The 25115-nt window shown below is 43.5% G+C and overlaps 1 protein-coding gene across 2 annotated transcripts in view; it reads right to left on the bottom strand.

The window, feature by feature from the left end:
* The window catches only part of LOC132402972 (aftiphilin-like), an 80927-nt gene that overhangs the window by 17617 nt on the left and 38195 nt on the right, over positions 1 to 25115 (bottom strand). For both annotated transcript variants that reach the window (XM_059986145.1, XM_059986144.1), the window contains exons 3-6: positions 23005 to 23150; positions 22581 to 22707; positions 21881 to 21937; positions 19736 to 19867 (exon numbers count right to left, since the gene is read on the bottom strand). In XM_059986145.1, coding sequence (XP_059842128.1) covers positions 19736 to 19867; positions 21881 to 21937; positions 22581 to 22707; positions 23005 to 23150 — 462 coding nt within the window. The remainder of the gene's footprint in view (positions 1 to 19735; positions 19868 to 21880; positions 21938 to 22580; positions 22708 to 23004; positions 23151 to 25115) is intronic.

Below are 25115 nucleotides of genomic sequence, written 5' to 3'. Positions count from 1 at the left end.
ATTTTCATTGGGGTCAGGACCTGTGCTGTGGAGCAAAAAAATCACCTACATCCTCACTAATGGAGTAAAATTTGCTGGAAGTGCACACACATGTGTGATTTTAGATGGAAATGGACTCAGTTACAATAGCCTTAAAACTAAATGGCCTAAGTGGTGCCAAGATCAATACTAAAATCATGCTCATTTGGTCGAGATACAAGAAGCAGAAAATTACTTTCTTTGTAATTAAGCACCAGAATTTCTAAAGGAACATACTGAAGCAGTAGCAAATAACTAGTATTGCCAATTGCTCCTCCATTTAAGTAGTAATGCAGTGAAGTTATGAAGTAATATTGAAAATCAGTCTAGAGTCTTTTAGCCTCCCTTCAGTACAGGGAAATTAAAACAAAATCTTTTGACTTCAGTATGATTAATGGAACATAATGCTGGTTATTAGAAAAACAGCAAGGTGGGGCACAATAGAAGTTTCATTCGTAGAGCTGGAATACAACTTAAGAGTGAGGAAAAGACACGATTTCTTATCCATCCATTAATTAGTTTCACCAAACTGAATAGAAGACATCTCAATGTAGGGCAGCATGTTTCCTTTGATATAAACAGATCAGTGCCCTTGGTGGGTTTTTACTCTTAATTCAAATCTTACAGACTACAAAGTTTTACTGACACCCAGAAGCAAACATTTTAGACAAACCCATCTTGAAACCTGACTGACCTTTTGAGGGCAGGAAGAGCACATGATGGAAATACACTGTTTTCAACTGTCTGGTTTGCTTTTCTTTAAATGTCAAACATTTCAGCAAGTATTCTTGTGCCACAGTAATGACTAATCGGCTTTGTTGCATGAAGCATTCAGTTTACATGACTGAGTCTTTGTACAAACCCCATTTCCAGAAAAATTGGGATATTTTCCAAAATGCAATAAAAACAAAAATCTGTGGTATGTTAATTCACGTGAACCCTTATTTAACTGACAAAAGTACAAAGAAAAGATTTGCAATAGTTTTACTGACCAACTTAATTGTATTTTGTAAATATACTTAGAATTTGATGTCTGCAACACACTCAACAAAAGTTGGGACAGAGTTAAAATAAGATTGAAAAGTGCACAGAATATTCATAACACCGGTTTGGAAGACTCCACATTAAGCAGGCTAATTGGTAGCAGGTGAGGTATCATGACTGGGTATAAAAGTAGCATCCATCAAAGGCTCAGTCTTTGCAAGCAAGGATGGGTCGTGGCTCACCCCTTTGTGCCAAAATTCATGAGAGAATTGTTAATCAGTTCAAAAGGAAAATTTCCCAATGCAAGACTGCAGAGAATCTAGGTCTTTCAACATCTACAGTACATAAAATTGTGAAAAGATTCAGAGAATTCAGAGACATCTCAGTGCGTAAAGGGCAAAGTCGGAAACCACTGTTGAATGTGCGTGATCTTCGAGCTCTCAGGCAGCACTGCCTAAGAAACCGTCATGCTACTGTGACAATTGTAGCCACCTGGGCTTGGGAGTACTTCAGAAAACCATTGTTACTTAATGCTGCACCCAGAAATGCAACTTGAAACTGTATTACGAAAGGAGGAAGCCATACATCAACTCTATGCAGAAATGCTGGCGAGTTCTCTGGGCCCGAGCTCATCTCAGATGGACCGAAAGACTGTGGAACTGTGTGCTGTGGTCAGATGAGTCCACATTACAGCTAGTTTTCGGAAAAAACGGGCGTCCAGTTCTCCGTGCCAAAGATGAAAACGACCATCCTGATTGTTATCCGCGAAAGGTGCAAAAGCCAGCATCTGTGATGGTATGGGGGTGCATCAGTGCACGTATGTGAAGGCACCATTGACTCTTCAGATTCAGTTTGTTGTCATTTAGAAACCACAAATGCAATGCAGTTAAAAAATGAGACAACGTTCTTCCAGAATGATATCACAAAAGCATATGACAAAACAGACTACACCAAAGAATCCACGTAACGTTTGGCAATCCCCAATCCAGAGTCCAGAGAGGCTGCTGCGTATTAATATCGCGCTACCATCTAGCGCATTCCCCGGAAAGGAGCTCCAAATCCACCAGACAAAAAGACCAAAAACTAAAGCTACAAGGCCTGCACAAAACCACATAATTACAACATATAGTTACAACAGAGCAAACAATAGCATAATTGATAAAAAAAAAAGACTATGGGCACAGTAAAAATAGTCCAAGATGTTAAAGGACTAAGTTCAAAAGAAATCACCACAGTTTCCACAAGTCCCCGGGGTCCCAACAGACTCGCCATCCCACGCTGGCGGCAGAAGGGAGTGCCCCTGCTATGGACTTCCAAGGCGCCGCCCGACTCAGCCTCGCAAATGCAGCACACAATGGAAGCTCCGTCGAAACCAGCCTCACAGACGCAGCACACACTGAAAGCAACCTGAGTCCGTCGAACCTCCGAGCCGACGACCATCCCCTCCGGCACAGCTTCTCCGAGCTCCATCCTCTGCCAAGCGTATTAAGATGGCCCCGCCAATGGCCATCGGCAAAACGACCCTGAGGACTGGGGACCTGTTCTTCCCAGCAAAGTCCCAGACCTCACAGCAGCAGCAGCAACAAAGAAGGTCTTCCTGGAACTTCCCGATGTTTCTCCGTGCTTCCACGTCCATTTTCAATCGATTATGATTACGCACGGCACTCCACTTCACAAATAACAGATAAACAGTTCCGGAGTGGGCACTGCAAGCTGCGTCGCGCCGCCATCTTGGATCAATCTCTAAGGCGTATATTAGGATTTTAGAGAGACATATGTTGCCATCAAGGCGACGTCTCTTCCCGGGACGCCCATGCTTATTTCAACAGGACAATGCCAGACCACATTCTGCATGGGCTACAACAGCGTGGCTTTGTAGACACAAAGTGCGTGTGCTTGACTGGCCTGCTGCCAGTCTATCTCCTATTGAAAATGTATGGTGCATCATGAAGAGGAGAATCAGACAACGGAGACCACGGACTGTTGAGCAGCTGAAGTCTTATGTCAAGCAAGAATGGACAAAACTTCCAATTGCAAATCTACTACAATTAGTATCCTCAGTTCCAAAACGATTAAGTGTTATTAAAAAGGAAAGGTGATATAACACAATGGTAAACATGCCTCTGTCCCAACTTTTGTTGAGTGTGTTGCAGCCATCAAATTCTAAATTTGTGTATATTTACAAAATACAATTGTTGGTCAGTAAAACTATTGAAAATCTTTTCTTTATACTTTTGTCAGTTAAATAAAGGTTCACTTGAATTAACATATTGTAGCGATGTGCTACACACAGCGCTGAAATAACGTCATGCAGTCGGTAAGTCGTTTCGAGACTAGTTTATTCAAACTTCGCGGTGCTGGCATTTAAATCCCTAGTGCCCGTCCTCTCCGGGCAGAAATGACGTCGGAGGTACATTACTAAAGTCTCCCCTCGCGCGCTGACTATTTGTGAGCTGGTTCGCCCGCGCAGAAAGTGGCTCGCCACATAACCGCACCCCCCCCAGAACTGGCAATACACCCCCCAATCTGGATCAGCCTCTGTTTGGGAGGTCTGTCTCTGCGCCGCGGTGCCTGAACCTCGACCGGCTGCGCCAAGTCCACATGGGCTGGTTTGAGTCGGTCCACCGTGAAAACCTCCTCTCTCCCCCCAATGTCCAGAACATACGTGGACCCGTTGTTGTTGATCACCTTGAACGGCCCCTCATACAGCCACTGTAGCAGCGCCCAGTGTCCACCCCTTCGTACGAACACAAACTTACAGTTTTGCTGTTCTTTGGGTACATGGGTCGAGGTCCGTCCATGCTGTGAAGTTGGTACGGGGGCCAGGTTGCCGAGCCTTTCGCGTAGCCTGTCCATGACTGCTGCGGGTTCTTCCTCTTGCCCCCTTGGAGCTGGTATGAACTCTCCTGGGACGGCCAGGGGCATGCCATACAACAACTCCGCCGACGAGGCGTGCAGATCCTCTTTGGGTGCTGTGCGAATTCCAAGCAGGACCCAGGGAAGCTCATCTACCCAGTTAGGTCCTCTCAGGCGGGCCATGAGAGCCGACTTCAAGTGACTGTGGAAGCGTTCCACCAGTCCTTTTGACTGTGGGTGGTAGGCAGTTGTGTGGTGCAGCTGCATTCCCAACAGGCTGGCCACAGCCGACCACAGGCTGGAGGTGAACTGGGCGCCTCTGTCGGAGGTAACGTGGGCCGGTACCCCGAAGCGTGCTACCCAGGTTGCGATCAGTGCTCGGGCGCAGGAATCGGCAGATGTGTCGCTGAGCGGGACCGCTTCTGGCCACCTCGTGAACCAGTCTACCATCATTAGGAGGTACCGCGCTCCTTGGGACACTGGTAGGGGGCCCACGACATCCACATGAATGTGATCGAACCTCCGGTGGGTGGGTTTGAACTGCTGCGGCAGGGCTTTAGTGTGCCGCTGCACCTTGGCTGTTTGGCACTGCGCACATGTTCTGGCCCATTCAATGACCTGCTTGCGAAGTCCGTGCCACGCAAACTTGCTGGAGACCAGCTGGACAGTTGTCCTGATAGATGGGTGTGCCAAACCATGTATGGAGTCAAAAACCCGCCGCCTCCAGGCTGCCGGGACGATGGTGCGAGGTTGGCCGGTAGCCATGTCGCACAGGAGGGTCCTATCACCTGGGCCTACGAGAAAGTCCTGCAGCTGCAAGCCCGAGACTGCGGTCCTGTAGCTGGGCATCTTGTCATCTGCCTGCTGCGCCTCCGCCAGTGCTGCACAGTCCACCCCCAGGGACAGGGCCTGGACAGCCGTTATCCTTCCCCGAGACATGCTGGATATCCGTCGTGTATTCAGAGATGTAGGACAGATGTCGCTGCTGGCGAGCCGACCAGGGATCGGACACCTTCGTGAACGCGAAGGTCAACAGTTTGTGGTCCATGAACGCGGTGAACGGCCTGCCTTCTAAGTAACTGAAATGCAGGATCGCCAGGCATAGCGCTAACAGCTCCCGGTCAAAAGCACTGTACTTGAGTTTGGGTGGTTGTAGCTGCTTGCTGAAGAACACCAAGGGTTGCCAGCACCCCTCAATGAGCTGCTCCAGCACCCCACCGACTGCTGTGTCGGATGCTTCCACCATGAGGGCGGTCGGAACGTCCGTTCTGGGGTGCAAAAGCATCGCAGCATCTGCCAGGGCTTCCTTGGCTTTATCGAATGCGGCCCCGGCCTCCTCGTCCCAAGTAATGTCCTTGCCTTTACCTGACATCAGGGTGTACAAAGGGCGCATGATATAGGCTGCTGAGGGCAGGAAATGGTGTTAGAAGTTCACCATACCAACGAACTCCTGCAGGCCTTTGACTGTGATGGGCCAGGCAAAGTGGCGGATTGCGTCTACCTTGGTGGGCAGAGGTGTTGCCCCGTCTTTGGTAATCCTGTGGCCCGATGGTATTGAGACCGAACTGGCACTTGGCCGGGTTGATCGTGAGGCCGTATTCACTCAGTCGGGCGTAGAGTTGACGGAGGTGGGACAGATGCTCCTGACGACTGCTGCTTGCTATGAGGATGTCGTCCAAATAGATGAAAGTGAAGTCCAGGTCGTGTCCCACTGTGTCCATTAACCGCTAAAACGTCTGTGCAGCCAGGCTGAACGGCATGCAGAGGAACTCGAAAAGGCCAAAAGGGGTGATGAGTGCCGTTTTGGGGACGTCGTCCAGATGCATCGGGATTTGATGGTATCCCCGGACCAGGTCTACCTTGGAGAAGAGCCGTGCGCCGTGCAGATTTGCTGCGAAGTCCTGAATGTGCGGCACAGGGTAGCGGTCCAGTGTTGTAGCCTCATTCAGCTTGCGGTAGTCGCCGCATGGTCTCCAGCCCCCTGTTGCTTTGGGCATCATGTGCAGGGGGAGGCCCATGGGCTGTCGGACTGCCATATGATCCCCAATTCCTCCATCCGCTTGAATTCCTCCTTCGCCAGGCGGAGCCTTTCCGGGGGGAGCCTTTGTGCGCGGGCACGGAGGGGTGGTCCCTGGGTCGGAATGTGGTGCTGTACCCCGTGTCTGGGCATTCTGCCGTGAACTGTGGTGCCAGAATCGATGGGAAGTCCGTCAGGATTCTGGGGAATTCGTTGTCCGACAGCGTGATGGGGTCCAGGTATGGGGCCGGCAACTTGGCTTTACCCTGGGAGAAAGTCTGGAAAGTCTCGGCATGTACCAGTCTTTTCCCTTGCAAGTCGACCAGCAGGCTGTGAGTTTGCAAGAAGTCCGCCCCCAGGAGTGGTTGGGCCACCGCAGCCAGTGTGAAGTCCCACGTGAACTGGCTGGCGCCGAACTGCAGCTGCACTGTGCAGGTGCCGTAGGTCCGCATCGTGCTGCCGTTTGTGGCCCTCAGGGTGGGTCCTGGTTTCCTGTTGCGGGTGTCGTACACCATTGGGGGCAAGACGCTGATCTCTGCTCTAGTGTCGACCAAGAAGCAGCGTCCCGACTGTTTGTCCCAGATGTACAAGAGGCTGTCCTAGTGGCTAGCCACCATAGTCATTAACGGCAGCTTGCCCTGGCCCTTGCAGGGTGGGCGACAACGGCGGGCTTTTGTGCCCCACCGCTGGTGATAGAACCACCACTGTTCACTGGCCTCCTCAATCCCGCCTCTATGTTGTGTGCGCCCCCCTGCCAGGCCTGGTCTGGTAATCTGACCGACAGACGCCACGCTCTCCCTCTTGGCTTTTCACAGCACGTCTGCCCAGGCCGCCACCTTCTGGGGGTCGCTGAAATCTGCATCGGCCAGCAGCAGATGCATGTCCTCGGGCAGTTGCTCCAGGAACGCTTGCTCGAACATGAGGCAGGGCTTGTGTCCGTTAGCCAGGGACAGCATCTCGTTCATCAATGCTGACGGCAGTCTGTCTCCCAAACCGTCCAGGTGAAGCAGGCGGGCACCCCGCTCACGCCGTGAAAGGCCAAAGGTCCCAATGAGCAGCGCCTTTAATGCTTCATATTTGCCTTCTTCCGGGGATGAATGTATGAAATCCGCAACCTGGGCGGCCGTCTGCTGGTCAAGGGTGCTCACCACGTGGTAGTAACGCGTGGAATCAGAGGATATCTGCCGAATCTGGAACTGGGCTTCTGCTTGGCTAAACCACATGCGTGGTCGCAGTGTCCAGAAAGCCGGCAGTTTTAGCAAAACTGCGTGAACAGCTGAAGAGTCTGTCATCTTTGGTCCAAATCCCGTTTGGACCGTTGGGGTCACCAATGTAGTGATGTGCTACACACAGCGCTGAAATAACGACACACAGTCGGTAAGTCGTTTCGAGACTAGTTTATTCAAACTTCACAGTGCTGGCATTTAAATCCCTGGCGCCCACCTTCTCCAGGCGGAAATGACATCGGAGGTACATTACTAAAGTCTTCCCCTGCGTGCTGGCTATTTGTGAGCCGGTTCACCTGCGCAGAAAGTGGGTCGCCACAATATCACAGATTGTTTATTGCATTTTGGAAAATATCCCAACTTTTCTGGAAATGGGGTTTGTACTTTGCTGCATTTAGATTGTCCAATAAACGATATCAAAAATGAAGCAGCATCACTCACAAATAATATGGAGTCAATAATCACAATGGCAAAGTGATATTGCTACTCAGGCAGAAGGAATTTTAAATCATGTGTACACTGGATCAAATTGAAGGCTTATTAGTTTTCAATAGGTACATTTAATGTCAGAGAAATGTATACAGTCGGCCCTCCTTATTCGCGGGTTCTGCATGCGCAGATTCATTCAACCAACCATGGATTGGGAAAACCCGGAAGTTCTCTCTCCAGCACTTGTTATTTGAGCATTTACAGACTATTTTTTCTTGTCATTATTCCCTAAACAATACAGTATAACAACTATTTACATACATTTACATTGTATTAGGTACTATAAGTAATCTAGAGATGATTTTAAAGTCCAGGCAGTCTCCAGGTTATGAACGAGTTCTGTTCCTGAGTCTGCCTTTAAGTTGGATTTGAAGTCGGAACAGGTACACCCGGTATAATTTAGTGTCAGTTAGTCAAACATTTGTCTTAGTATATAGTATACATTTTACCTTTCTATGCATATTAAAAAAACACTGAAGAAACATATGTATTTCAATAATTAAACCATTGCGTTGCTTAGTAATAATTGCAGCTTTCATCGGGGCAGAACCTTTCACATGCTTCATTAAGATTGTTCCAATCGTTGACCGACTGTAGCCTAATGCTTTTCCAATGACCGATGGCGTTTCACCTCTTTCCGATCACTTTATTATTTCCACTTCATTTTCAATCATGATCATGATTATTTTCATGAACAGAAACACTGCGGATTCAGAGCTGCACCAGGTCCTAAAGTCCACCGCACTGAGACAGGTTAAATAAGGTCCTGGGTTCCACTGGGTCCTAAAGACAACCGCACTGGTCAGGTTAAATAAGGGACTTGAGCATCTGCGATTTTTGGTATCCATGGGGGGGGGGGGGGGGGTCCCCAGAACCAATTCCCCATGGATAAGGAGGGCCAACTGTACAATATACATCCTGAAATTCTTTTCCTTTGCAAACATACACAAAAACAGAGGAGTGCCCGAAAGAATGAATGACAGTTAAATATTAGAACCCCAAAGTGCCACCCCAGCTCTCCCCTTGCAGCACCAGGCAACAACCCCCCGCCACCAGCAAAAAAAAAGCTTCAACGCCCTCCCATGGAGCACTAAAGTGCAAAGCATCAATGGAGACACAGACTTGCAGTACTCCAGACTACTCATTCACCCAGTAATTCGACATACCACAGGTGTTCTCTCTCTAATAAGGGAAAAAGAGGTGTCCCCACTTCATGGTGAGGGGAGACGTAACAACTCACTGATTTATGATGTGAAAAGTCTGTTGTGTCGCTTTTTCCTGAGCTCTGTTCTCCTACTCCCGATGTTCTGTCAGGGACACCGGCCTTGAATCGGCCCATCTCCAAAGCCATGAGATACCAGCACACTGAAGGCACGCTAGCCTTCCAGGCCACATGCTTAGGATATCAAAAAGTGGCCGGTCGTGAGGCCCTGAGAACAGGTCCCATTCCCACAAAGAACCAGAGTCAGGGTGCAACTCCAGGTTAGGGTCTTCAAACTTTTAAATCTAAGTCACTTATTTGGAACAAATGTTGGTCTATCCAAACATAATTCCCATTATAAACAATGGGGATCACTTAAAATTTGAAAAGTAGCAATGCATCCTCCAGCAGAATTGGGATTCTTTCAATTCAAGGAACAACCTGAAGCAAACTGAAAAAATGAATTGAAAGAACAAAATTAATTTCTTTTTAGTGTTATATTTTAAAGTCAATCTCAAACTCATTAGAACACTAATGAAAAGGGGCAGGCTCTCTGAAATATCATCACCATTCAATAGTTAAGTATAGAGTTGAACATTACTGGATTTGGATGCAAGATCACATTAAATATCAAATTATCTGCCAAGCCAGCTAACAAGTTTTATTGGGAATCTTATGCCGAAGCTTCATTGCCTTACAGCAATATAGCACAGATACATGCCCTTCACTCCAACTTGTCCATGCTAACCATGGTGCCATCCAAACAGTCCCATTTTCCTATGTTCAGCCCACATTCCTTTAAGCATCTACCCAAGTGCCTCTTAAATTACATTTTTGTCCCTGGAAAAAATCTTGACCCCCAGGTCCATTTTACACCTTTCTCCTCTCACCCTACCCAATGTTCTCTAGTGTTGGACTCTCCTACCCTAGGCAAAATGACTTACTACCCACTTCATTTGTGCCCCTCATAATTTTAAATATTTCCATAAAATTGCCACTCAGTCTCCTACATTTCAAGGAATAAATAACTAGCATGACAACCTCTCCTTCTAAATCAGGCCCTCGAACCCTGCATAAATCCTCACAAATTGTCTGCTGTCTTTCATTAACAAGATAATCAAAACTGTACAGAGTTCTCCAATTGGGCCTCACTGATGACTTAAACAATTTCAACACATGTCACATCTTCTACTCAACTGCCTGACTGAAGGCCAACATGCTGAATGCCTTTCTTAGCCACCTTGTCTACATGTGATGCAGCCTTCTATGAACAATGCACTAAGGTCCATCTATTTCAATGCACTTTCTATAACACATGCCCTACATGGGTCTCTCTCCCCCGTCAACATGGTGGCAAGCTGTGATATTCGATGCTTTAACTCAGACTTGGCTGCTTTTTTAGGATCACAGGAATGGTTTTAGGGACAGTGTGGGGAGTTAGGGGTCAGATTAGGGTTTAGGGATAAGGATGAGGTTGAATTGAGAGGTCAGGGGCAGTAAATGAACTGACAGGCTTAGGAGCCATTGTTCGAGTCCAGTTGGCACTGAGGTGTGATGTCCAATGTGGGCTACTTACTTTTTAAGGTTGGTAGGGATGGTTAGGGGGACAGTGTGGAGAGTTATGGGTCAAGTTAGAATATAGGAACAGGGATGAGGGAAAATGAAGAGTCAAGAGTCAGGAGCCTGCATTCAGAGTCCAGATTGGAATGCGTCATGTTCAAAGGTCAGCAATCTGGAGGTCGGGTTGCGTCAGGTCATCAGGTGCTGAGGAGATTCCCAGGTTGCCAAATCCTGAGTCAGAAGTTTGTACGGGCAAGAGTCATGAGGGACAGTTACCACCCACCAGGCCACCAAGATTGGAGGTCCATGTGAGTCTGAAGGCCGAGGCTACCAATCTACCCATGATCTGTGAGCCTTCGGGCTGAGGCCCAAAGGCCAAACCATGATCAAACTTCAAAGTAAATTTATCAAAGTACGTGTGTCACCATATACTGTACAACTGAAGTTCACTTTCTTGCAGAATTTCACAGTAAATACAGAGGAACACAATAGAATCATGGAAAGGTCACACACAACAAGATGAACAACCAATGTACAAAAGATAAATTGTGTAAATACGAAAAGGAAAAACATATATAAATAAATAAGCAGTATCAAGAACATGAGATGAGAAGCCTTGAAAGTGAGTCCATGGGTTGTGCTCAATTCAGTGTTGGAGTGAGTGAAGTTATCCGCTTTGGTTCAAGAGCCTGATGGTTGAGGGATAATTACTGTTCCCGAACCTGGTGGTGTGGGTCCTGAGGCTCTTGTACCTCCTTCCTGATGGCAGTAGTGCAAAGAGAGCATGGCCTGGAAGGTGGGGATCCTTGATGATGGATGCTGCTTTCCTGCATGTAGACATTCTCAATAGTATGGAGGGCTTTACCCATGATGGACAGGGCCACATCCATTATCTTTTGTCGGTAGGTTTGTGGCTGACACAAAATTAGCTGCTATTGATAGTGAAAGAAGACATCTCACTGTATGTTTCAATAAATGTGATAAATAAATCTGTATCAGAAAATTATGCTCCTTGGCCCACTGCCATAACTTTTCCACCCCTCCCCCAGCACAATCTAAGGTATCTTCTTACACTATCAATAGCACCTAACTTCACGGCAGCCATAAACTTACCTTGTGCAGTCACATCCATGTGATTTATATGTGATAACTGATCAAAGCAGATTCTTCCCCCTTGCCATCAAGGTCGATGACCACCTCCTTGTTATTGCTTTTCCTGCACTGCTTTTGTAATTTATATTCATTGTCTCTTTGCACTGTACAGCTGTCATAAGACAATCATAAAACATTTCTGATAAATTATGAATAACGAGGGCCCCAACACCGCCTCTGTGGCACACCATTAGTCATCGGCCTCCATTACAAGCAATGGCCTGCAACCACCCACCCTCTGCTTCCTTCCTTGAACTAGTCTGAGTTCTGTTTATAGTATTTAAAAATCATCCTTTTTAATCATCCTTTTGAATCAAAAATGCACCCAAGTTGCTTTCATCTTGGAATTAAAGCAACTGATGTCCAAGAAGTTAAAATGCCTTCCGCCAAAATATCCCCCAAAAATATCTATACAGGTAAATGTGGCAGTCTCAAAACTGCTGATCAAAGTAGCTTAGAGCATTTATAGTTTTATCATCTCTTCCAATTAAATATCAGTAAGTGCTGTTTTTGGGTTTCAGATACTAAAAAGCTGTGCGATAGGATGGAGGCAAAAGATCCAAGAACAAGCTTTGCTAGTTAATATGCAAAACAACTACAGTACTGTCCCTTTAGTAAATAAAACCTAAAAACGAGAACTGAGATAAATGCTAAGTCTGTCAAGCTTGTTCAGCCAGACATTAACATCACGGTTGATGCAACTTTCCTCAAATTCATTATACACTTTTACACACCAATCCTCAAATAACCAAAAATCTTATCAACATCTCAATGCTCTTGGGTAAAACATTTAAATAATCACGCTTTGGGATGCACCATTGCATTTTGAGGTTATTGGTAGTTGTGTGGCTTTATTGAATAAAGGTTTACTTTGAATTCCAGCTTTGTTCCATCTCCTGGCTTCGGGTCTCATCAGTAGTCATCGGCGAGTGAACACAACAAATTGGCAATGAGGCACTATATTGTATCGACATGGCAAATTTAGCAGAAGATTTGCAAGCAAATCTACAATAGCAGCAAGCTCAATTTGAGGCTGCCGAGTTGAAGTTAATTGAAATCTTGACCAGCAGTTTATTGTGAGTCTAACAACATTGGTGTCAAACATTGAACACAACTCATGCAAGTCAGCTGCTGCGTCCAATACCAACTTCCAGTTCAATGATGCTTCGGAAGTTAATTTTGATTCATGGTTCAAACATTACAAAGATGTATTCTGGGTTGAGATCAACAGTGAAGACAACACTTGGAAGACACACTTTGCTCCGAAAATTAGGTACTGCTGAACATCAGCATTATTTCAACTTCATTCTGCCCAGTAACCCTCGTTACCTATCATTTGATGAATCTGTCACTATTAAGCAGTTTTGGAGAGCAGTCATTTCAGTGTTCACCACCACTACTTAAAATTTGTTAAACATGATCCCGATAACTTTATCACATATGCTGATGTTGTCAATAGCACAAGTGAAAAGATTAAGCTAGGTAATGTGACTGAATAACGAATCATTATTTGTGGACTTCAGGCACCTGGTGATGCAGACATTTGCAAACAGCTCCTGTCCTGACCAAAGCAAGAAGCTGATATGGCTCCATACGCTGTCACTCAAAAATCAACCTGAAATGCAATTCCAATGTGATCAATACAGTTTCCAGTGGCCCAGCATCATCACTTAACAGGTCTACAAGCGGCCAAACAGAACCTGTTGGAACTGTGGTGCATGGCATTAGGCAAGAAACTCCCCATACAAACACATCTGCAACAAATGCCAACACCATGGTCACAGAAGGCTTTTGCCATCCTTTATTCAATGTCTTCTAGAACAGTGACACATGAGGACTCAAAATTTCAAAAGCCATCAATATCTGCAAGGAGCATAACAGTTAATGCTCAAATTTGACTTTGACCTCTACCACCACCTTCTCTCCCACAGGTGGTACAACAATCAGCTGGTCAAGCTACAACTCGCTACAGCATCACATCACCATTATCTCCAAACACACATGGCGGGCACTTGGGTCCCCACCAGTCAAAGCAACTCATCATTCTGCCTGTAGTGCATCAGGTGGAATCTTTCAGCAGATTGGCGAACTGCACTGCATGGTGAAGCTGAACAGTAACCAAGTCAATAGTGTGTGTTATCTAACAGACGAGCCAGATCTGAATGTACTTGGCACTAACTGGATGGACAAGCTTGATCTCTGAAGTATCCCTCTGGGCAATGGCCATTCAATTCAAGTCAATCAACAACATACCACAAACCATCTGTGAGACTACAAAACAACTGCAACAATGCTATGCAGCAGTGTTTCAAGGTTTGGGTTGCTGCACCAAACTTCAAGCAGAGCTCCAGCTCCGTCCAGATGTGAAGCCAGTCTTCCATCCCAAAGGCCAGTACCATACACAAATTTACCAATCACGGAGCAAGAGCTAGATCATCTACAACAAGCTAGTGTGATCAAAGGTGACAACTTCTCATGTTCAAGAGCACCAATACTCATCATCAGGAAAGCCAACAGTAGAGGGGTTTTAGGCAAACTTCACCGCTAGTTTCAATGCACCTCTCTGGAGATACACCAGTACCCATAACAGGAACCCGCAGAGCTCTTGGCAAAATTGAACAGTCGTCACTATTTTGCGAAGTTGGTCCTTGGATGAACCTCCAGTTGCAAGAAAAAGTTTGTGAATACTTTGTAATTACCTAGTTTTCTGCATTAATTACTCAAAATGTGGTCTGATCTTCATCCAAGTCACAGTAATAGACAAACACAAACTGCCTAAACCAATAATATAAGCAATTGTACTTCTCATCAATACTGAGTATACCATGTCTCTTTTCCTTCCTCCATCTGCCTTTTGGAGTAAAGCGGCTCCTTCAATTTTCCAACAGCTTATGGGCACCCTGCTGAGTAGTACTGACAGTGTTGCCACTTACTTTGACATTATTGTGATGGACACAGATCAGACAGAACTATGCAATGCCTTGATCATGTTTTGATCGAACGACTGACTTCGGATTGCAGCTTCAGGTAGAAAAATGCAGCCTTCTGATATTTTCCATCAAGTATCTGGATTCATCATAGATGAGCATAGTTGTCACCCAGATCCCAAAAATATCACTGCTATGTTATCTCCACCATCAGATGTTAACACTATGATTATTTTGGGGCATGATCAGTCATTATTCAGCATTTCTCCCAGCAATGTACCAGCTGAAGGAACAACTCAATGACTTGCTCAACAATGGTGCCACATGGAAACGGTTCAAGCAATGCTAAAATGCTTTTGATCAGGTGAATAATTTGTTATCACCCGATCTTCTCTTGATGCATTTCAGCCCAGAGTTTCAAATCATTGTCAAGACAGATACATCCAGTGGGAACTGACAATTTCTATATCTTCTTTCATGTTCCAAGATAGCTGTCACACAGCAGTCAAATCGCTGACTGCAGCAGAAACAAACTATGGACAAATCAAGAAGGATACTTTGGAAGTAATCTTTGCTGTGATGAAATTCTACGAAATGCTTTATAGCAGATGCTTCACTTTCTTTACTGATCACAAGCCACTGTCTTCCATCTTTGGGTCTAAGAAAGGCATCCTGGTCTATATAGCTAACCGTATACAAAAAAACATCTCCACAACCTTGTTGTGTGAGCTGGATGCTCGAGTGCCTCAATGACCTGGAGAGCTATGTTGGCTGGAGTCAGGGTTTCATGCTTTGGCTCTTGATAGGGTCACCCATGCTAAACAGGTCCAAGAGCAGAGGCCAGACTAAGAGTGATCCACCAGTCCTCCAGGTTTGGAGGTTCAGCTCCATCAGAATCCTAGTAAATTTGAATGTGACAGCATTCCCAAGTCTCCATTCAGGACTTCTATGACTGACGATAGTGAAAACCTAGAGGAAGCCTTGAGTACCACCAGAGATGGAAAACATTCATTGCTGCACTAAACAGCAGCAGCATAATGGGCAGTAGGTATATAAAAGGAGGGCAACAATGTTAGTAGCCTACGATTTTGAAATCAAGTACACATTAACCCATGATCTTGGTCAGGCAGTTAACTTCTCCAAACTTATGAATCAGCAGGTTACTTCATAAATGCTCAGCTGGTACACAAAGCTTCTTGCTAGGGCTTTCATTTGATTGATGCCCACTTGATCACAGTGGAATTGTTTCAGTACTTTTCATCACTGTTCGGGGAATCCCTTTTCTGTCTCCAAACATTAGGTAGGTGTCCACAGTTCAGAGTGACAATGAAGATGCAGTTGTGGCTGCAATTTCAATTGGTCACAAAGTCCAACGGGTTGTATCAGATGCTACAGTAGGTCTTCCAATCACAGTCATCAAGATCAAAGCAGAAACAGCTGTAGGTCCATTTATTCAACGTTTCTCCACATACCTCATTGACAGATAGCTAATTAAGTTTGAGGACGATGCCATATACTTCTACCAAATCACACATCGCCCTCAAGCACCGGTGTTGCCTGTTTACAACCCCCACCTAGAGGAAGGCAGCAGTGTGCTCCACTGAAGTCAGTATGACACAGCACCAAAGCTGAAGTCGGTGCTGCCCTCTGGTGCTCACTTGACAGAAGACAAGCCGTATTGCACTTGACTGCAGATTTCTGCAACATTCATTGATTTGGTTTTGGTCTATAATTTTTTGTGTGACTGTACTTTACTGATATCTTATATGTGTTATATGTACTGTGTGTTGCACCTTGGCCCCAGAGTGATGCTTTTTCGTTTGACTGTATTCATATATGGTTGAATAACAACTAAACTTGAACTGCAAACATGAGGAAATCTGCAGATGCTGGAAATTCAAACAACACACACAAAATGCTGGTGGAACACAGCAGGAACACAGTGGAACACCTTTCAGTCAGTCCTGACGAAGGGTCTCGGCCCGAAACGTCGACAGTGCTTCTCCTTATAGATGCTGCCTGGCCTGCTGTGTTCCACCAGCATTTTGTGTGTGTGTTGTTTAAACTTGAACTGAACTGATCTGATATGACATCCATATGCAGTGTACTTAGTGCTCTAAACAGCAAAGACTCCAAGTACAGCCAAGCCACAACCATGGATTCAGTGACCAGAACTTGTTGTCCAGTACATATTGACTTTACTGGCCCAATCAACAGGTGTACCAACCTTGGCCTGGTTGGCACCTATTCCAAATGGCCAGAAGTTTGATCTACAAAGCTGACAATAAGATCTGCTGCTGCAGATCTTCAGCCACTTTGGGATGCTAGAAACACTTGCTCACCCCTTTATCATCCACAGTCCAGCAGCCAAGGCTCTCAACAGATTTCTACTGACATATCGAAATACACCACATCCAGGCCTCGAGAGAAGTCTCCAAGTGAAGCATTCTTAGAAAGAAAACTGTGCAGTGTTGGATGCCACATCGTCCAACATCTGAGACGACAGACAGTCATGTACACAAAGGCAGCCACGCAGACATTGACTGATGGATGAAGTAATTTGAGGCTGAAGCCACAGTGCAGGCCAGACAGTATCACAATGGACAAGATGTCTGGGTGCCAGGTCAGATTGTCAAATGAATGGGGGAAATATTCCATGAAGATATCATAGACAGACATTATTGTCATTATTGACATTATTGTCATCATCACATGTTGTGGCCACATGCTCCTGAAGGCACAAGTTTGTTGTGCAATCATCAAAATCAGAGCTGGACCTTAATTTCCCTCCTGGAAGAGTTCAACTTACCCAGACTGAGCAAACCACTGGTTCCAGCACAGCCATAAGCAACATCGCGGCAAGAAAGCAACAGCTGCAACCTCCGAGGACTGATCAACCAGCGTTCCAATCCAAATCAAGCCTTGGCTCAAATACTACAGGTAATTATCTTCGTGAGGGAGGTGTTACAACGAGCTGAAACAACTAACTCCTATTGGTCAGCTGACAACAAATCCTAGGCCAACTTTCATTGATGATCTTTCCTCCTATCATATCTGGAATGTTCTCAGGTAAACTATTTAAGTCATGCTTTTGGATGTACTGTTGAGTTTTGAGTTATTTAGTAGTTCATTGAATAAAGGTTTATTTCAAGTTCAGGCTTTGTTCCATCTCCTGGCTTCAGGTCTCAGTAGTCACAGGTGAGTAAACACAACACTAATACTATTGCGTTGGTTCAAATAACACAAGCTCTTACCTTGCAGAATAACTATGCATTGCACATTTGGTGAACGTTTTCTGAAAATGCAAATATATCCATCAAATCCTCTCCATCCATTGGGGTTCAGACATCCTCAGAATGCTAATAAATTTGTGAAACATGACTTGAAACCGCACATAGTCTAGGGAGACTTTCCAAATGTTCTGCTATTATTTAACAATTGATTCTTATACTGGGGAGCAAATTATATTTACTCATTTTTTGAATAAAGGTATTTCAGTAATAATTTTTCAGTCCTCACATACTTTTCCAGAATCAGCAGGCTTCTTGCAAGATTGTAACCACTTCATCCTAGGATACACATAATCAGGTCCAGGAGACCAACAACTTTTATCCCTTTTTTTTGAGTGTGCCATACTCTGCCAGAGCCTCAGTGACCACTTATATTTTTTCAAGTGGCTGTCTTGGAGGAAAGATTCTGTGAGTGGTCCCCCACATCCTTCTCACAGTGCAGGGCTTTTTTTTAAAAAGAGGCCGAGTTGTGAGCTTGACACTCAACCCAATACGGATGGAAAGCGTGTCCGGGAGCGGCCCAACTGGATTTTTTCCATACTAATAGGACACTTGCAATAGCTTTTCCCTTAATAAATCTGCGTTGGCATGCTCAAATTAATCCATATTGTTCCAGATGATTATTAATTCCAAATCAAAGATTGTTAAAGATTTTCCATTACAGAAGTTAAACCATCATGCCTGCAGTTGCTAGGCTTATCCTAATTCCTATTTTGAAGGAGGTAGTAATATTACCCCCCTCTATGTAACTTGAATACAAACAAGTTGCATGCTGAATTCAAAACAAACTGCAGATCTTGATAGACAGAAACAGATATTCTTTAAGCTTAATTGTATCAGAATTCTTCATTTTTGCTCTTTCCTCCCCATACATCCATTTGTTCTCTAACAACTCTGTAAATGTTAACTGCTTTGCTTCAGAAATGCCACGCCATTAATTCTCCAGTTGAACCTATGCCTTACTAGTTTGAGAGTTCTAAATGATCCAAGTATTTACCCACAAAGATGGCAAAGCAGATAGTGGCCCAAAAAAATTTAAAAACCATGGGAAAGCTATTCAACTAACTTTCTAACAAGTGTTGTTAAAGGTATAATGGTGCATTATAACAAATTGGTGAGATGGAGAATAGTTACATTAAAACTAGCTAGAAAACAATTAATGATGACTCTTTAAAGTACTGTTTTAAAGCACATATTCTCACTGCATTTACAGGTTAGATTGATATCCACTTGAAATACTACCTAGATGACTACTGACAAAGTTCACTTGTTGAGCAGCATGCTCGATTGGCACTCAATTCACTACCCTAAAGATTTAATCTCTCTGCAGTCGTTGTAAAGCTCTCAAAATACAGCTGAGAAGACCACTGCAGGATTTACAACCAGCAGTCTCCCAGCATTACGATGGTATGTGAAGTGGATAGGAACTTGCAGTGGGGCTTTTCTTGTCCACTAAATGTCCTTGTCCCTCCTTGGTGATAGAGGTATTTAATAGTTCAGGGAAGTGTTTGGTGTCTGTTCATAAATGCAGTTCCTCACACACCAGAAATGCAAAGGTAATATTCACTCAGATTCCAAATACACTTCTACAATCATTATCAGTAAGATAGGCACGAGTACTGCTACCACTACCACTTGCAGGTTCCAATTCAAGTCAAAACTATTCTAATCTGGAAACATTGCCAGCCCTTCAATGCTTCCTGGAATACTCTATCCAACAGTTCTATGGGAACACCTTTACTAAAGAACTGCACTGTTCAAGGTCATAGTTCATCATGCTCTCAGAAACAATTTGGAAAAAGGCCACAAATAATTGCCTTGCCAGCAGCACCCAGAACCCGAAAACTGAAGAGAACTGCGAAGTAGAACTGAGCAGCTATTCAGCCAACAAAAACAGTAGATTTGATTCCATGATGATGCCCTCTCCTTCAACTAACTGATAAATACAATCACCCACAAGGACATTTATAGATAGCCTTTAGTTTACAGTATAGACAAAGATAGTTTATCATTACCCGACTTTGATCACATGTAGAAGTGCTCATGTCAGAAGCAGAAACACTTGCAGTTGGTGTCTGACCTATTGAAGCTATCTTCTCTGCAGCTGATATTGGTTTGACTGGTTCTTTGGTGGGTTCCAGCATGCCCTGAAATAAACCAGAAAGTAATCTACTTAAAATATACCCTAAAAGCACATGCTTGTGGGATAAAGGTAGTAGAAATGAGCAAGAATTTAAAAGCAGACAAAAAATATCTGTGTAGCCCACATGAGAAAATGTGATTCAGCAATGCATTTTAAAATTTGACATTTTACATTTATAATCAAAAGAATAATAAATGGTAATAAATGCAAGTTACACAAAAACTGAAAATGCTGGGAATATCAACCAGGTGAGGAATGAATTAATCAAGATAAAAACAGTTAAATAAACTTCCATTACAACTATAACAATGTGTTGCTGGAATTGAGAGCATTCTGGAAAGAAATTAGCTTAAAATGCATAACTTCACATAAATGCCTTCAGTAAGGAAGTGGTACGTTCCAAGAATAGGGAAAGCAGCCGGCATCCTTGCCATCTAGGCAAAAAAAAGTCAAGCACAATACAGGAAGAAAACAGACAAGCATAATCACATTAAAGAAAAAAATGGTGGGGCATAAACATGGACTAAACAGAAAAATCACATCACAGTAAAAGTCAATATTTTACACAACAACTTTGTTGGAAACAAACACTTGTAAGGCCATAGATTGTTGAGCTACAATAATCTACCATGTGTTTAAAAACATCATATTATTCCTGATTGAAGATTCTACTTTGTGATTGCTTCATAATGTGGAATTTTGTGTAAACAGTTAATGTGTACAATGCAAACATAACTAAATGACCACTGCATTTCTATTTAGTGAATTCTAATAAACAGACATCCAAAGACTACAATCATAAATACATTAGAGAAATATGGTATCTACGATAAACACAGATTCTTCAGATACTGGAAATCCAGAGTAACACTGGAGGAATTCAGCAGGTCAGACAGCATAAATGGAAATGAACAGTCAACATTTTGGGCTGCGACACTTCAGATTATTGCAGGACTGGAAAGGAAGGGGGAAGATGTCAGAGTAAGAAGCAGGGAGGTGGCGCAGGAATACAAGACAGATGATAGGTGAAGCCCATTGTGAATGTACAGTCTATGTAGAGTCTCACCAACATAGAAAACACTGCATCGGGAGCACCGGATACAGTAGACAATTCCAAAAGATTCACAGGTGAAGTGTTGCCACACCTGGAAGGACAGTTTGGAGCTGAATAGGGGTGAAGAGAGGACGTGAGTGGCCAGGTGAAGCACTTCTCCTGCATCCAGGGGCAAGTGCTAGGATTTCTTAGTGGCCAACCATTTTAACTCCAATCCTGATGGACATGTCGGTTCTTAGCCTCCTCTTCTGCCACTCAGGGTGAAGGAGCAACACCTTGTATTCCATCTAGGTAGTCTCTAAACTGATGGTATGAACATCAATTTCACCAACTTCCATTAATTTTTCACTCCCCTCTTCTTCAATTTCCCACTCTGCCCCACCCCTACCTCTTCTTCTCAGCTGCCTATCACTTCTTCTGGTGCCCTTCCTCCTCCTCTTCTCTCCTCTCCGAGCAAATTCCTTCTTCTCCAGCTCTTTACTTTTTCCATTTGTCACCTCCCAGCTTCCTACTTCATCCACTTTCTCCTACCAACTTGGATTCACCAATCACCTTCTGGCTTCTGCTCCTTCACCCTCCCCAACCTTATTCTGGCATTTTTCCCCCTTCCTTTCCAGTGCTGATCAAGGGTCTCAGCCCAAAACATAGACTGTTTCTTCATTTCAATATATGCTGCCTGGCCTGCTGAATTCCTCCAGCATTTTATGTGTTGCTCTGGAATCAATGATGGTAATTTATGGATTGCAATTTTTTACAGGCTACATGCATGCCAGAAGTGGCTAGTAGTTCATTAACTAGTAGTGCTTACTATCGAACCATCACTTATGTAGTTAATCAATTTCTGAGAAAATTTAGCACCGTATTTGATGTTCAAGATGTCAAAAATCACACAGCACCAAGTTTTGACTAATACATGCAAAGCTTAAATATGTGACAAAGATATTTTTATAAATTTGAACTTACCAGACCAGATGCATAAGCAGGAACAATAACAGGCTGTTTCCTTTGTCCAGTAAACAACTTTTGAAAGGAAAAAGACAAATATATCATTAAATATAAAGTAGCTAAAGTAGAACAAGATAATTACCTTAAATCTGACACTGTAAGTTGCATAAGTTTATACAAGTTTCATAAAACACAGAAAATTGGTATTTTGGAAACAGCAGCTGTATCAGATAAGTTCTAATTTGCATTTATCAACAAGTCTATCAGCTACGTTGGATAATTGGCAATTTGCTCTCCATTCCACTGAGCATAACCAACAACTAAGGTTATATTCCAAGAAGAATCTTCAGAACTACTATGAACGAACTCACTCCCAACCACGTCAAATGCTGAAAGAACAATTAATTTACTGAGTAAATTGCCTGTTTCAGTGGCTAATTCAACGTAGGCAGAGGAGTTCTCACAAATGAAATGATTGTTCTCTTCATTGTTAATGGGACATCACTGCTGTGTAACGACATTTGCTTGTACTAACATGGAATAAAAGGGAACTTTAAGAATCAGGAGAAATACAGCTGCATGAACAAACAAGCAGAACTATTTTTTCTTTGTTTAATATATGTGATTTGCCTACGACAGAAACAATTAATTCCAAGCAACCACAGAACATGCCATACATAATAAACAAGTGAATTAAAACCCAAAGACCAGGACTTACTATGTTTCGGGTATCAATTCCAAGGGAAATCAGAAGCTTTTTGTTGCTATGTGATCCACCCCACTGGTACCTCAGGCCATGAGCATCTTCCACATCTTGCAGTTCAGTCCACACAGCTAACAATTCACTACACAAAAGGCATCACAAGACTTTTCACCATGATACTTGAATCAGCACATTAAATATTGCATTTATAAATAAATTTCTTTCACAGCTGACAATGTAAACAAGTTTTAGCATATAGAATTTTTACATAATTCAAAACAGTGCAATTGGCTACAATACAGCGCAAATATTATGGTTGTCACATACAATTTTGTAACAAATTAGCTCAACTTTGTGCTTTATTAATAAAATTAATCACTTTCAAAACTAACTGAATAAAAATTTAATCTTCTACCTCGTGTTTGGTCTTCAGCCTTACCCCTTATTTGCTTGGGCCTTCTCTTCTTCCTCAAATCCAGACTGCAAAAGCTGTCTCAGAGAAGATACTTCTACTTCGTTTATCTTTAGTACCGGCGCTGAAGGAAAACATGTTTGGAATATGCGACCCAGGCGGTTTAGCAGGACCTGCATTAAACGGGCAGCAACAAATAATAGTTTTTCCCCCCAATTCCAACCACTATTAAAAAAAGTCAAATTTAATGAGAATACAAATGAGAATAGGTCCTATGGCAGTCATTGCTAAGAGCTGCTGGTTTTTAAAAGTGTCTTCACACTTTGCTTCTTTCCAATGAAAATCTATTCCCAACTTTGTTCCCGCCACTAAGGAAGGAAGGTCAATTTCAATGGCTGAAGAGTGGCTAAGATATCACTGATTAACATTGTATCCACAGGGAGCACAGACTGATGCAATATTTGCAAGAATCCCAAAGGGATCAAAGGAACAAAGCCATCTGCAGAACGTTGCATGAACATGCAACAGCAGCACTATAATAGCTTTGCCTCCAAAGAACATTTGAATTCAACTTATTCGACAGCACAAGACTCATTTTCATCATCCTTACATTTTAAGCAAACAGACCTATATTTTGCAGTCAAAGTGATCAGCACACATCTCAAAGGAAGCAACCTACAAAAAGCAGAGTGACCTCCACAGCATCTACTGCTCACCAGTGATTCAACAGAATCACTGGCATTCAGCAACCATAAAGTCACAAAACAGCCAGCTGTAATAAAAATTGCTCTCCAAAAGCAAACCAGAGAAAATGACGAAGTGTAACTTCAGCAATATTTTAATTCGCACACTGTAAAATGGTTAAAGACTGGAAGATGCATTTTGTTGAAACATTGAGCTTTTTATTAATCCAAAGAATGCTGAAATATTTATCAATGAGATTTAGAACTCACATAGGTATTTTTAAAAAGAGGGCCAGAGTCTACCAACTAGAAATAAATTGAAATTCCTTTAAGTTACCTCATGGCACAAAGTGTAACAATTCCAGGATACATTACAACAAAAATAGTTTGAAAATATCTCATGCTTTGGTCAATCCACTGATTTCTGGAGATCAACAGCAGCATAGCTTAACATCATTCATTTCACTGTATATGTGCGATAGCAGAAGCTACCATCAATTTGACAACATAATGAAAATGAATGATGTGCAGCCACTACAGATACAAAATCAAGGGCATTGTTTAAAAATACACTGAAATAGTCTGGCATTCATTTAAAACATGTAATAGTTAAACATGGAATCAGCATGGAATATTAAACATGCAAATACCATTGCAAGCTAGTGGCTCAACAATTGCTGCACTGGAGCAGAAAAGCCCAGTGCAGCCTATGGGGTGCCACAAGGAACGTAATTAGATAATGTGAATGGGCAAGATTTTACCACCAAATGGTCATATGCCCTTTACAGATGGCAAAGTCAGAGAGACAACCCTACATCAATTTTGGTATGATAGCTAACGGCTAAAGCACTCAGTCTTTTTAAATTTGCTGATAATTCCTTACAAACAACTTGGGGAGGTGTCCCATAGACCAGTTAAACAGCAACATGAAAGAGCTGAATTCAAAGAAACACATCACATAGAAAACATACAGGTCTCCTCCACAAACCCTCAGTAAATCCTGTCGAGCACCTCCAGTGCTTTGTGTGTTATTGAATGGAAATGTGTTTTGGGTCAAGACAGGACTGAAAGATGGGAGACAGCAGGTATAAAAGGTGGGAGAAAAGGTGGTACAAGAGCTGACCAGTATTAGGTAGAGCAGGTGAAGGGGCTGATAGACAGGTGAAAGAGAGGTGTATGGTGTGAATTGTATCAGAAGCTGAGAGGTGATACGTAGAAATGACCAGAAACTTAACTGGACAGGTCACAAGAATAATTTGACAACAAGAGCAGGTCAAAAGGTAGTCATTGCACAGCGTCTGCTCCTGAAGCATTTTCACCATCTGCAAAGCAGAAATAAGGAATGAGATTGAATAGTGTTTACTTGCTTGAATGAGCCCAGCTCCATCAAAATTCAAGCTCTGTGCCAAGAATGAAGAAGCCACCTTGCCTGTCACCCTGTTCAATTCATTCCTT

Source organism: Hypanus sabinus, chromosome 12 (assembly GCF_030144855.1).
Source record: "Hypanus sabinus isolate sHypSab1 chromosome 12, sHypSab1.hap1, whole genome shotgun sequence".
Lineage (NCBI taxonomy): Eukaryota > Metazoa > Chordata > Chondrichthyes > Myliobatiformes > Dasyatidae > Hypanus > Hypanus sabinus.
The sequence above is the reverse complement of the archived record's forward strand: the minus strand, read 5'-3'. Positions and strand labels throughout refer to the sequence as shown.